The sequence below is a fragment of the Haliotis rufescens genome, unplaced genomic scaffold (assembly GCF_023055435.1).
Source record: "Haliotis rufescens isolate VD_foot unplaced genomic scaffold, xgHalRufe1.0.p SCAF_12, whole genome shotgun sequence".
Classification (NCBI taxonomy): domain Eukaryota; kingdom Metazoa; phylum Mollusca; class Gastropoda; order Lepetellida; family Haliotidae; genus Haliotis; species Haliotis rufescens.
The window spans coordinates 21,333,985-21,348,965 of NW_025963802.1; the positions used below are offsets into that span (position 1 = coordinate 21,333,985).

The window sequence follows — 14,981 nt, forward strand, 5'->3', positions numbered from 1 at the left end:
ATATAGTTGGAATATTGCGGAGTGAGGCGTTCAGCAACAAACAAACATGTCACATAGCCAATACAGTAGGCATGCCTCATGTGAAAGTTGAGAACATTCTGGCCATGACAAAGGTTTCAGCACATTGGGTTCCAAGGCTTCTGATTTCTGAGGGGCACAGGTGGCCCAGTCGTCTAAGGCGCCGCGATTCGCTGTGCAGAGTTGCGTCCCTTGGTACGCGAGAAACCTATGATTGTGGGTTCAAATCCCGGTTCGCCCCTATTATGTTTCTATGTTTGTCAGCTCATACCCGTGCTCGTGGGTTTTACCGAAGTGGTAAACGTCTAAGACCTGCATCACTTCGAGCTTTCCTCCCACATTAAGCTGACATGCCGTGATATAACTCGAATACTGTTAAAAGCGGCATTTAACCAAACTCACTCACTCACTCTGATTTCTGATCAGAAATGCTGTAAGCAATTTGTAACCATGGATGAGTCTCGTGTTGACCACTGTCAGCCAGAAACTAAACGACAGTGGATACATCTAAAGTCTCCTTGTCCTTCCCTCTTGTCCCCATGGCTGCAGTGCATGACTGTTGCTTGAACTCATTTATAATCTGCCATATTCACCAGATTTAGCTCCACATCAGATTTCCAACTTTCCCCAGACTTAAAGAAAAAACTGTCTGGCAAGCATTATCTAATGAAGCTATCATTTTGGTTGTTGAGGCCTTTTTACACCACCAGGAGGATACCTTCCACACCAGTTGGATCACTTGAGCATCACTGGCAGAAGTATGTGGACCTCAGAGGGGATTATGTTTAAAAATAATTAGCAATCAACTCCATCATACTAACTATGGACTGCCTTGATGGAGTTAATTACTAATTATTTTTAAACATAATCCCCTCTGAGGGGTTTGGATTTTTTCAGCCATCCCTTGTAACAATTAAAGATGGAATCACCAGTGTCACAGATGTGAAGGACAAGAGATGTCTTTTTGTTTCAGGGTTGACAACAAGGATAGTCTGTACACAGGCTTCTGTCCTGAATCGGAGAGTAATATTGAGGTGACTGAGCTCCCAACATACTGCTACTGTCGAGAGGATATGGCCCAGAGCTGTGAGAAGGGAAATGACCTGACTCCATGCCCCAGTGATGTAACAGGTAAGAACCAAGCTGATCAGAGTTTAAAATGTTTTATCTCACTTGGTCAGGAGTGTCAGTTGTCTGTCTATCCGTTAACTTTTGAAGTGTGAAAAATCTTAAAGAATGTTTTGCTGAGTATACATGGTACCATGTATACCATTTATACCATTAATATGAAACCAACATGTCTATGACATGCAAAGGGATCATATTCTTCATTTGAGTGAACTGTTTTAGCATTTTCCAGAAAGGTCTCACACAGCATATACTTTGGTAGGCTATGTGGACCTGTAACAGAGTTCATGTTCATTGAAAGTATTAAACACTAAGCTTTTTTCTCAAGATTAAAAAGAACATGATGATGTGTAGATGATATTGATTAAACATTTTAACATTTGCCTTGGTGTTTCTTGAAGTAATTGTGTAACTACTATGTATAGACTGTAGAGGAAATTTGCAGCATGAAATATGTTGTCCCAAGATTGAAAGTATTTTCCAGGCCAAGATATAACAGATCAGCTTGTGCGTGATTCTGTGTACCCCACCAAGTGTCTGCAGACCAGGTCATCCTTTGTGTATGAAGAGTTCCAGTACACTAGGGGTGCAGATGATATCAAGGTAATAAATAATTGGTTCCATTAAAAAGCATTTTAAACACTAATCATGAATGAATTTATTTGCTCTGCAGGTGCAAACACGTCAAAAGAACAAAGCTTTATCTGACAGAAGTTATTACATGTGCAAGTTAATGTACAAATAGTAAATATCCTGGGCTTTAATTGATTAATCATTTATTTTTCCAACTAAACCTACTGACCAAAACAATATTCAACACAAAATGCTCCTCTGTTTAAGACATACATAAACCATAAAAAAAACAAAATATTGGATGATTATGGCAGAAATCCTTGTTTGAAATTCACTTTTGTTGTATACACTATAAATATTGGAACAATAATAAAAGCAACAAAACACTTTCCACAATTATGAGTATCGCTGTCATTTGTACAGTTCTGACTATATCAGAAGCAAGTGTTTATGAATCACTGTCAATAGTGATGAAGATAAGTGATTTGGTCATATAATGGGTTGGTTTCTTGGTAGGATAAAGCCAACAGATAAAAATCTGTTGGGATCATATACGGATAGAGAATCAAATGTGAAAGGTCAGGTAGGTACTACTTTCAGAGTTTATAAACAAACATGGCGCCGCCCTTGTCAATCGACGATTGATTCAGGATTAACCATAAGAATCTGGAGTCACTACTGGGCTGATTTATCGTTATCAAAACAAAAGTCTAAGAAACCAAAATCAGTGTCTAACGGGGACGAAGCTGAAGCATTTTACAAGTTTGGGCAACTTTGGAGATATTAACGGTGAAACAATTTAGTGAGGACACTAGCCTAGCGAGATGATTTTCTATTTCTGTGCTTATAGACCTCTGTGGCTTGAGACCTTTTCCCAAAATTAAAACAGTTGTATTTGGTTGAAATACGTTACCATGTTTCATTTTGTTGCTGTGTGTACATCTGACTGCACTTTGTAATGTTATGACAGGCCAGGCAGACATTAAACAGGTGTGACATCACATAGACTGTGGTTAGGATTAGAGCTTCCCTTTGATAAAGGGCAGTTACTCTAGAGAGCAGAGCAATGGATTGTTGCCAAAGGCAAGTTGAAACAATACGTGTAGGCAATTGTTAGTTTGCCTATATGTAGTTTCGCCACTGTCTAGGAAACAAGTTTCAGTTGGAACTATATTGACTCTTGTCACTGTCTGACTGACACATTACTTACCTTCTGACGTAATCTATATTAATGTGCAAATTCCAGGAACATTTGCGTTGTTTAGCAATGTTTGTGAGAGATAAGAACAAGTTTTTCAAAAGACAAAATTTAAGGCTGACATTATATGATGAAGAGGTTATCACCCTTGTGTGTTTTGGGATGAAAAATATCTTCCCCAGTGCTCGCTAAAGACAACTGTTATTCTTAATACAGGATATTTACCATCCCAAAACACACAAGCGTGATAATCTATATAACTCTGTGGATGCGGAGTTATTTTTCTGACACACATTTTCATAAGGTCTGAAAAGTGAACTTTCTGTGGGAATTGCACTTGTGCGGCACTGAGTGTACCTCGACCCATGAATTACAGAGGAATGTGAAAAAAAATACAGCAAATTTTGCCACTTTTCATCGTACACTAATAAGAAAAGTACTGTGCAACAAACATTTCATTTAAAGTTTTTTCAGCAAACAAAATACTGCCAAATATTTTAACGACATGATGATCTATTGAATGGATTTGTATGCTTATGTATAACATCATACATTTGAAACGAAGAATAGTTTGCTATAAATGAAGAAAATTGACAAAAGACAACAGAGAGGTACAGACACGAAAAAGGGGCATAACTTTGCTATGTATAGAGCTGGTCCACTGAAGCTCCGCTCACTTGGTGAGGATTTGCTGTGGATAACAACAATATATCTTAATAAAGTATGGTCCATCAGGAACCAAACTATTCCAATACAAATATAGAAATTGAAACTGTATACGTTATTAGTTATTATCACAAATTCTATAAAATGATAAAAATTGAACTACATGAAAAAGGCAGTTGTAGTGAAATGGATGACCCTATCTAAAGTGCAAAATTGGTCCTTAGATTCCCACATTTACCTGGTTTTGTCACTCTCCCTGACCCAGAGTTCCATGTGGCCAGCATAATACCTCTGCCACAGGCCAGCACCATGTCACGAACTGACGATTTGTAACATCTTACATGGTCCATTCAAGATATTGCATATGTTTTTAATCTGTTTAATTTTATCCCCCGGCATATAATGCGGGGTGATATAGCAATCAGCCAGTCCGTCCGTCTGTCCGTCCGTAATCATTTCCTTTTTCGGGGCAGAACTCGAAAACCATTCAGTGTATTTGATCAAAACTTGGCAAATCCATCAGTCACATACTGAAGTGGTGCCTTTTGATATTTTGGGATTTTTCGAATTTATATTTTTTAAAATTTTTATGGAAAGAAGTTGGACACAGACTCCATTGGGGATTGGGTTTGTTTCCGGGGCAGAATTCGAAAACCATTCAGTATATTTGATCGAAACTTGAAAGATGTATCAGTCACATGCTGAAGTGGTGCCTTTTGCTATTTTTTATTTTTTTATTTTTTTATTTTTGATTCTTGATTTCTATTGAAACAATTTGGACTTAGTCTCAAAAGGGTGGGGGTAGGTGTCCTTTCTGTAGCACAACTTGAAAACTGTGAGAGAATTTTCATCCAATCTTGGTACATGTATTAACCAAGGGCTGAAGTTGTGCATTTTGCTATTTAGGAATTTTAACAAAAATTAATTTTTTTCTGTTTCCATGGCAACAAGTTTGACTTTGACTCTATTCATAGTGGTGTGTTTGTCTGGACCATATATCTAAAACTAATAGGTGTTCTTTCTTGAAACTGTGCACACACAAGGACCAGGTTATCAACTGGTGCCTTTTGCTATTTAGGGATTTTTAGAATTTATATATATATCTAGATATATATCCATGGCAACAAGTTTGATTTTTGACTGACATAGAAATACAAAGTTCTGAATCCCAATTCCATAGTATTGTCTTTATAGCTCAAAAACTACTCTTGTATATGGACAGACAGATTAGAAATTATCTCAAAAAGTTGGACTTCAGGTGATTTGCTGTTTTGTACTTGTTGGGGCAGGGGGATTTGTCATCTTCAGATGACTCTTGTTTTATGAGTCTACACATTTAGATAAACATATATCATAGAATATTAAATTTCATTGAGAAATACTCTAAAGCGTGAAAAACTATTTCCATTTGCGTAGTTATCCGTTATTTACATTGATTTACGGCTCCATGTGCTGTCATCGAAGCCCTACGCAGAGCTAGTGATGCGGCCACTTTGATATATAAAGATATATTGTCATGCACCTCACTGTCGCAGTTGTAGTAGCATATCTATATAATTATTTGAAACACTATGTAAAACTATCCAAAAGGCTTGCATTAGGCCAGTCTGCTCTGATTTCAGAATAATTGCATTTGTTAACAAACAAGAGAAAATTCTGGTCATGTGATATGCAAATTAGCCTGTGGAAGTAGTGTTATGGCAAGTCAACACTGTGCCGGATTGTGTGGTTGTGTAAGTGTAATTTGACTAATGCTGCACAATTATCTGTGGAGTACTAGCCTCGTGTCATGGACTTTTTTATTTCTTTGCTGACATTGCAGAAAGATGCCATTGTTATATTGATTATCATATTTCTCACCTAATTTTTTTTATAGTATAAAAGATCTTGATTTGTAAAATAGAATTTCACAATGTCACTTTTCAGACACAACATAAAATGACTGTTTTAACCATGTAAAGAATGTCTTGAATGTATAAAAATGAAATGAAGTAAACTGTGTAATATCCTGTGATTACAATAAGTAAAAAAGGGTGAAATAATTAATTATATTATTCAAAATGAGAGGTGTAATTCGTAAAGCGTTTGTGACTAAACTCGTATCTGGTCAGTTGTTAGACAGAAATGTTCTGCCAATCAAATGACCGAAAAAACATTTTTTTTATACTCCTTGTACAAATGTGTGAATAGAATCTATATATTTAATTAAGATATTATGAATATTGTTAATGGAATATCTTTATACATGTATATCAATTTTAGTTATGAGATAAAATGAAATGGCTGTTCCTTAACTTATTTATATGAAATAACAATATTGAATATTACATTCAAAAGGAAATTTGAATATCTTCAAGGATTTGTCTAAAGATCAGAATACAACACTAAATTTGTTGATTTTGAATCTAAATAATGTTCAAACAAATAGGAGATTGTCAAAGGTTAATGAATTTTGTGGCCTAAATCTATGTATGAAATGATATTGAACATTAAAAAATATCCATAATGTAACTCATTGCTTGAAAAGATTTATGAAAGATATGCAAAATCTACCTCATAATTGAAACTGTAAAAAGCAGCAAAGAATGATTGTTTGTACTTTTCTACACCCAACCTTAACTGCAAAGAAAAACCAAATATGTACAACACTGTTACATAGAACATCACTACCGATGACATACACAAAATGATGTGTTCACTGACAACAGTATTTGCAGAGGAGGACTTTCATTAACACAAGGATCATATTCACATTAATGTGTCATGAGTGTTTTATTTCTTCTACTGTAACAAAGAGAATTAGTCAGAAATGCAGACAAATACCATTGTCATTGTGCATGGTACATTATGCAGAGTGGAAAACTTTGACAATGACAGTATGATTTACGAAACCATTGCAATGTATCTATTTTTATTCCCTAATTCTTCCTTGGATAATGCATGCATATTCTATATGAAGTTAGCCATTGTATGAGCAGAAGGTGAAGAGATCTCACAAAATAGGACAAAATGCTCAGCAGTGTCAATATAAATTTTGCTTTGTTTACATTTCAACTTAAGTTTTTGAGCACGCCATTAATTCTGAAGCATGATTTTGTGAGCTTGATTTCATCTAGACCATTTGTATGAGTGACAAAGACAATTTGTCATTTGATGCAAAAAGTCTGGGGAATTCAAGAACGTGTATCACAGCTGAGTGTGAAATATGTGTGATGTAACAGACGTTTCAAAACCAGCATACGCTAAACACTAACCAATATGATCTCAAGTTCTCTTTGAAATTTGTGTTTGTGTATTTTCTAAAACATGCTAAACGATTCTGGGGTTATTGGCAGCGCTTCAAAATGATCATGGGTGATTTGATACATTACAGATACATTTGATCACTATTAATGTGTTATTTTTGCTACTGAATTCTCCAAGTAAATATATGATTTCAAGACATAAACAAAATAATGCTGTGTATGTGATGATTTATTAAAATGTAAAAAATTACGATATTTACGATGAGCCTAATTTTCAGAGGCTCTTTTTAGTAATTTCTTTTTGTGGGTTATGTCACCGAACAGAGAATTTTCAGCAGAATTCAAAACTGTGAAGTGTGTGTGTGTAGATTCAGTTTTATTTGACTTCAAAATGAAGGTCGAACAACGAGAACATGTCCCTGTGGCATCCATGTGATTAAGGAAGGGATTGGTATATACTATGTTTTAGAAATATAATTTGTAAAGATGTAAATCCTACAATCACATTCAACTACTAGTGAAACATAGAAGTTAGGCAGATAATAAACCCTGAATGAGGGGATGGTGTATCTGTGGCTAAGCGACTTGTTTAGCACTTGAATGATGTGAGTATACATTGTTGCAGGAGAATGGCTGGGATGTACCTGGAGATATAGGCTGGACTCAGACCCTTGTGGAGAAAATACAGTGTGAAGCATCAATAGGGTTATCAGCTTTTGTGACAGCCTGCAAGAATGTTCCTGGAGTCCACTACGCCAACTCTCTCACATCTTGTGCTGAAGATATTAAGGTATGTAAATCTTGTTTGTCATGCAGTGTTTCACTGGTGCTAGTTTATTACTTCTCTTCCTTAACATGAGATGATTTGAACTGTGAGTAGTTTGTAAAAGAACATGGCATATCTAAATTTTTGTAGGACTATATTGAAGTATATAACCTTCCATTAAAATGTTACAGAACACCCTCAACAATCAGTGGTTCATGGCAGCTCAAGAAGACATCAAGAAGCAGTGTGAAATAGCGCTCCTTACCAACACAACACTTTGGCCAGTAGAGGATACACTCAGATTACAATGTCCTTCTGAGTGTAGAGGATCTGACTGTGACAATGGTAGGTATTAAGATCTTATGTTTCAGTCATTAATAGATGCCACCACCTGGAGCCCATTTCCAGTCTAGGCCTGGATGTTATCTATGTGTGAACATAGCGATTGTGTCTGTGTAATTAGGGTAATGATTAACCGTTAGATTGGCATTCATCATCAAATTTGAGCTAGAAGGCAAAGAAAGGGGCTTGAATCAAACTGGCTGTGACTTCCAATACTGATATTTCCACTCCATGAAGTGACAAAGGACATGCTAAAGGACGAAAAAGCTATTGGCAACCTCATACACAGAATCACAGGAGACCACACGGACCAGGAATATAACTAGTCTTGACCCATCCTTCATGTATTTACTCATTGTAAATATTTCTGGTCTGCAGGATTGTGCAAGTGCGGGACGAACAGAGACAGCCTGGACTGTGTGGTGGAAACAGATGAACCTCCCAATCTTTTCTTCCTCAGCAATAATGGATTGTGTGACATGCGTATTGATGACTGTGACACAGTGCATGTCTACAACAACAACACCCTAAATGTCAGCAACCTTACCTGCCACTGGGCCAGGGTCACGGTCAGTTTTCCATGTTTGCTGTGTGAATCTACCAGTTTCTTGTGGTGTACACATAGTGTCTGAATTTACAAGGTTCCTTGTGGTGCAATCTCATTAAAATCAGATCTTAGTTCTCTCTGTCGCTCAACAAAGATTTGAGGACGCGGGTCACATCAAAACGATCTTACATCCAACCAATTAAAGCGTCGCATACCAGATCATCAAAGTGATAGTCGGAATGTGTTTTCTAATCATGCAATCTCGAAAACGTTAAAACGGGGTATTCCGAACGACGGTTAATAATATCATCTATCTCTCGTTCCCGTGGGATAAACATTTGAATGGAGGAGACATTTCACAGTACGTCGGAAGCACTGCCAAACAATCGCAACCATATATTAGACATTCCAGAATGTTAGTTTGTTCAGTTTTCAAAATTTTAATTGAGAACTGTGTCAACATATTTTTCAAGTGTAGTCAAAATGGAAGTTGTCAGGTTGAAACTAGTACTGTAAAGCTCGAGAAAGCTGCTTCTAATTGGCTGATATCGACTTCTTGTTAGTCGTTTCAGTGGTAGGTCAAAGTTCGCGAAAGGTCATTCTGACATGACCCGTAATGGGATGTTCTCAGATCTTTGTTTAGCGGCAGCGAGAACTTAGATCTGATTTTAATGAGATTGCTTGTGGTGTACAGTGTGTGAATCTACCAGAATCCTTATGGTGCACAGTGTGTGAATCTACCAGTTTCCTTATGGTGCACAGTGTGTGAATCTACCAGGTTCCTTATGGTGCACAGTGTGTGAATCTACCAGGTTCCTTGTGGTGCACAATGTGTGAATCTACCACGTTCCTTATGGTGCACAGTGTGTGAATCTACCAGGTTTCTTGTGAACACACAGTGTGTGAATCTACCAGGTTTCTTGTGTACACACAGTGTGTGAATCTACCAGGTTCCTTAAGGTGCACAGTGTGTGAATCTACCAGATTCCTTATGGTGCACAGTGTGTGAATCTACCAGGTTCCTTATGGTGCACAATGTGTGAATCTACCAGGTTCCTTATGGTGCACAGTGTGTGAATCTACCAGGTTCCTTGTGGTGCACAGTCTGTGAATCTACCAGGTTTCTTGTGAACACACAGTGTGTGAATCTACCAGGTTTCTTGTGAACACACAGTCTGTGAATCTACCAGGTTTCTTGTGTACACACAGTGTGTGAATCTACCAGGTTCCTTGTGGTGCACAATGTGTGAATCTGCCAGGTTCCTTCTGTACACAGTGTGTGTATCTACCAGGCTCCTTGTGTACACACAGTGTGTGAATCTACCAGGTTCCTTGTGAACACACAGTATGTGAAATTACCAGGATCCTTGTTGTGTACACACAGCATTTGAATGTGCCGGGTTCCTTATGGTGTACACAGTGTGTGAATCTACCAATTCCTTGTTTACATACAGTGTGTTTATGTGCCAGGTTCCTTGTGGCGTATACACAGTGTGTGGATTTATCAGTTTCCCTATGGTTGACCTTATTTTGGAATGTACTTACCACTGAACAGTACTGTGTAATCTTATGAATTGACATGTACTCTATGTTCTCCAACGTGAAAAAGTGTGCACCTGTGTATCATGTTTTATGTGTTATATTTAATTCCTGTTTAATGAAAATGTCTCAATTGCCCTGTTTCCTATAAAGCTGAATGAAACTGGGTATGAGGTTGATGATGTGGTGGTCAATACAACAGCAACATTCATCCACATCATGGAGCTGACATGTCCCATACCGACAACCGGCTTCAGCTACGAGGTGTCCGTCAGCTACAACCAACACAGGAGTATGTCCCTTCTCTTCCTGGTCTATGATTCCCTCTGTCAGACTTGCTTCCCCAGCAATGGAACCTGTGTGGATAAGGTAAGGCACTATTATAATCTTTCAAATATGCTATAATCCAACAGAATGTAACTTGTAAAGTTGATTGTCTTGAACAAAGGTACAACTAGTGTAATTCTATGTGAAATTTTTGGATTTAGATCTGAATATGGACCTAGGCAAGTTGCTTTCAAAAATTTGGTCTGAAACAAGTTGAACACAAATGCAAACAGATTTCTGGTTTTCATTGTGTGTTGTAGTCAGCCACTAGTTAACATGTGATCTTAAGATTATAAGGCCTGATTTCTCCTTGCCTTTTTCTTGCCTTTCCCATTGCATTGTTTCTTGTCTATTCCAGACAAATGGATGTATTATTGATGATCAGTGCTATGAAAATGGAGAGTACAACACCATCTACCCACGCCAGTATTGTGATAGCAGTGCCAACAGGACAAACTGGCAGCAGGCATTAGGTTAGTCTCTCAAACATACAGACTTTGTGCAACCTGCCATACATATGATTAACCCCAAGAGGTACAGACCCGGGCATTGTGCCACCTGCCATACATATGATTAACCCCAAGAGGTACAGACCCGGGCATTGTGCCACCTGCCATACATATGACTAACCCTTAGGTGTACAGACCTGGGCATTGTGCTGCCTGCCATACATATGACTAAACCCTGTGCAACCTGTCATGCGTATGACCGGCACTTATATGTACAGACTAACATTGTACACCCTGGCATGGATGTGATCTACATCTAGATTTGTACAGACTAACATTGTACACCCTGGCATGGGTGTTATCTACATCTATATATAGAGACTAACATTGTACACCCTGGCATGGGTGTGATCTACATCTATATATAGAGACTAACATTGTACACCCTGGCATGGATGTGATCTACATCTATATATAGAGACTAACATTGTACACCCTGGCATGGATGTGATCTACATCTATATATGTATAGAGACTAACATTGTACACCCTGGCATGGATGTGATCTACTTCTATATATAGAGACTAACATTGTACACCCTGGCATGGATGTGATCTACATATATATATAGAGACTAACATTGTACACCCTGGCATGGATGTGATCTACATCTAGATTTGTACAGACTAACATTGTACACCCTGGCATGGGTGTGATCTACATCTATATATAGAGACTAACATTGTACACCCTGGCATGGATGTGATCTACATCTATATATAGAGACTAACATTGTACACCCTGGCATGGATGTGATCTACATCTATATATGTATAGAGACTAACATTGTACACCCTGGCATTGATGTGATCTACTTCTATATATAGAGACTAACATTGTACACCCTGGCATGGATGTGATCTACATATATATAGAGAGACTAACATTGTACACCCTGGCATGGATGTGATCTACATCTATATATAGAGACTAACATTGTACACCCTGGCATGGATGTGATCTACTTCTATATATAGAGACTAACATTGTACACCCTGGCATGGATGTGATCTACTTCTATATATAGAGACTAACATTGTACACCCTGGCATGGATGTGATCAACATCTATATATAGAGACTAACATTGTACAACCTGGCATTGATGTGATGAACCTCTATATTTGCAGACTATCATTGTACAACTTGTTTCCCTTGTTTCAATGTAAGTCTGTACAAATCTAGATGTAGATCACATGTGAATTGTCAATGCAGGAAGTATTCATGCCCATAAAATGCATGTTTATATAAGTAAAGAGATTAAAACACAACAGCAGATAGGATCAGCCTGACATTTGTGTTTCCTGTACTAGTCTAAGATAATAAAAAATTAGTAGATATTTGTGAACTTTTAATGTAGTGAACTGAAGAAAGTTACTTGATTCCACAGAATAGGATCTTGGCATGTTAATTATAATGAATAATGATTGAAATATGTTTAAATCTTTCAGACTCTTGTCAAACTCTGGATTTGGTGTGGTATCGTCAGAGAGGTTACAGTTTGTTGGGGTTTTCCCAGGAAGAAGTTGTGAGCAATGGTGACCCAGTGTCATGTCAAGTGGCCTGTCTGGAGAGGGATGGTACTCCATATGAGTGCAGTTCCTTTAATTACAACTTGACATCAGGAAACTGTACACTGAACACAGAGGACAAGCGCAGTCAGCCCAGCAGTCTCATCCTCACACCTGACACATACTACTATGAGTGGCAGTGCAATAACAGTGAGCTTTACACTAGGGGAAACACTGCCAGTATATATCCAAACAAAATTAGTTCTCTGGCAAATACTTTCCAAAAAAGATTTTGTCAGCCTTTGAATTTGAGTACAAATAAATGTCCAATACACCAAAAGAAAAAATTCTTTTAGGTCCCCTGACTGAAAGTCAAGTGACCTTGTGTTATTCAGTTTTCAACATTTTGTTTTACGTCATCACAGTTATATGGGCTCACCGAATTCTGATCTGATATTGAAATATGGTTGCCACTGCATCTATATTGAAAATGGTATATATTTTTTATCTTATCCTGCATTACTACCTTCATGGTTCTACTGCTGTTTTTTAAACTTAGGAGACGGAGTTGTGAGCTCGAGGTCCTGGCTACAGAAGTTGTTTTAACCACTAGTTCTGTGGCTTCCTTACTCCCACAGCTACCACGTGACCGGAAGTGGCAAGGTCATGTATAATCACATCACTGCTAGTCATCAGACTGAAGAAACTTTTGAGAATAAAGCTCCCCATTTTGAAGAACCAGATAGCATCCTTTGCCCATCCTTTCGCTTATTCTTTGTGACCAGTGTGTTCTCAATTATGCAGATTATAGTCTGTGTACTAGGATGGTCTTTTTAGGCATATGTTAGGGTATTTATAGAGGATTCTGTACATTTACATTATACAATCATGTGTTGCATTAAGTTGAGTTTCCTGTTCTGTGTTCCAGATCAAAACAGTATAACACCTACTCATTTATAATGGCGATCAATTAACTCAATGCCAACAGTACAGTGTCCGGTCCCATCATGTGACTTTTATCAGAAGACCTTGATTCTGTGGTGATTGCCGCATGATGGTCCTAGTAGCTCTGCCAAAGTCGAGAAAGTAAAGCGACCAACTATATCCTAGGCCGGCTCAAGGCAGGACTGGTCATACTTCATTTCCAGGTGGAAAGACTATGTGGAGGCTACCAAGGACACAGGGAAGGATCTTGTGCAGCTACTGGAATGCTGTGATGAGACATTACGCAGAGATCTAACACGTACTGCAGGTGGGTCCCTGACTGACAAACCCAAAGCAATAGTATTGGAAGCCATTCGAGATTCCTGCCGTAAGAGAGGAGAACACCACAGTGGCGCGTGTTACTCTTCACAGTAAGACCCAGGACCGTGATGAAACTGTTCGTTCCTTTGGTGCTAGGTTTCAGGGTCAAGCTGGAGCGTTTGTCATTTCATGCCCAGGCTGTCACGATGAAGTAAACTACACTGAGGCTATTTTGCGGGATGTGCTCACGTGGCCGGAATGACCCCGAAATCTAGTTAGACCTCCTTGGTGAAAAAACAAACCCAAACATGACTCTTGAGCAGGCATTCAAGTTTGTTGAAGCCGAAGAAGCTGGTAATCATTCCGCATCATGACTTCTTGACTCTCAAGGTGCTGAAGCAATCAGCAGCACTTACCAACGCAGCAGGAATGCAGCTCACAGCGAAACTAAAAAGTTTGATAAATCTGAAGTATGCCACTGCTGTAGCAAGAAGGGGCACGGAAAGTCTGCAGCCCCCAAAATCAGAAAGAAAGAATGCCCAGCCTATGGTCATACTTGCACGCTGTGCAGTCGATCCAATCACTTGATTCTGTGTCCCGCAGCAGAAACAAGCAAAAATTGGAGAAACCCAGTAAAACACCAGAGGTGCAATCTTTGATACACTGTGTGCAGTCACAAACCTTGGCTGGCATCGTGGTAAAAGAGCCATCACCCTTGCCCACCACCTGTATGACCAACTGTCTGAGACATGGATAAGACAAGCCTCTCAACCTCAGCCTTTTACTCATCTCACTGCAAAAGTTCTTGGGGAAGACTATGAACAAGTGGACTTCGGACACATCTTCACATTTAAACCAAAATCAGCTACCCTTGCCGTCATGGCTGACACTGGCTGTCAGAGTTGTCTTGCTGGTATCAAGGTAATGTATCAACTTGGGCTCAGAAAGCGTGATCTCATTCCTGTGACAATGAAGATGCATGCAGCAAACAAGGGCATCACTATCCTCGGTGCAATCATCATGCGGCTATCAGGCAAAGACCCTGATGGTATTTCAGTTGAGACCCGCCAGCTTGTATACATTACAGACAACTCTGACAAATTCATCCTCAGCAGAGAGGCTTGCATTGCACTCGGCATGATTACCAGAAACTTCCCCATGATCAGTGAAGTTACAGGAAACATGAGTGAAGCTGTTGACTCTACTAGGGCATTTTCGACCAAGGCACACATTGAGAACTACATTAGTGTAGAATGTGAATGTCCAAGACGCAAGTTACCAACCCCCATTCCTACTAAACTGCCCTATCCTGCAACTGAAGCAAACAGAGACAAATTAGAGCAGCACCTTCTTGACCTTTACAAGTC

General features: G+C 38.7%; 1 protein-coding gene across 2 annotated transcripts in view; it reads left to right on the plus strand.

The window, feature by feature from the left end:
* LOC124150009 overlaps positions 1-14,981 on the plus strand; it is a 359,724-nt gene that overhangs the window by 55,604 nt on the left and 289,139 nt on the right. For both annotated transcript variants that reach the window (XM_048393436.1, XM_046521880.2), the window contains exons 27-34: positions 992-1,149; positions 1,631-1,749; positions 7,454-7,618; positions 7,786-7,939; positions 8,315-8,505; positions 10,176-10,391; positions 10,708-10,822; positions 12,310-12,579. In XM_048393436.1, coding sequence (XP_048249393.1) covers positions 992-1,149; positions 1,631-1,749; positions 7,454-7,618; positions 7,786-7,939; positions 8,315-8,505; positions 10,176-10,391; positions 10,708-10,822; positions 12,310-12,579 — 1,388 coding nt within the window. The remainder of the gene's footprint in view (positions 1-991; positions 1,150-1,630; positions 1,750-7,453; positions 7,619-7,785; positions 7,940-8,314; positions 8,506-10,175; positions 10,392-10,707; positions 10,823-12,309; positions 12,580-14,981) is intronic.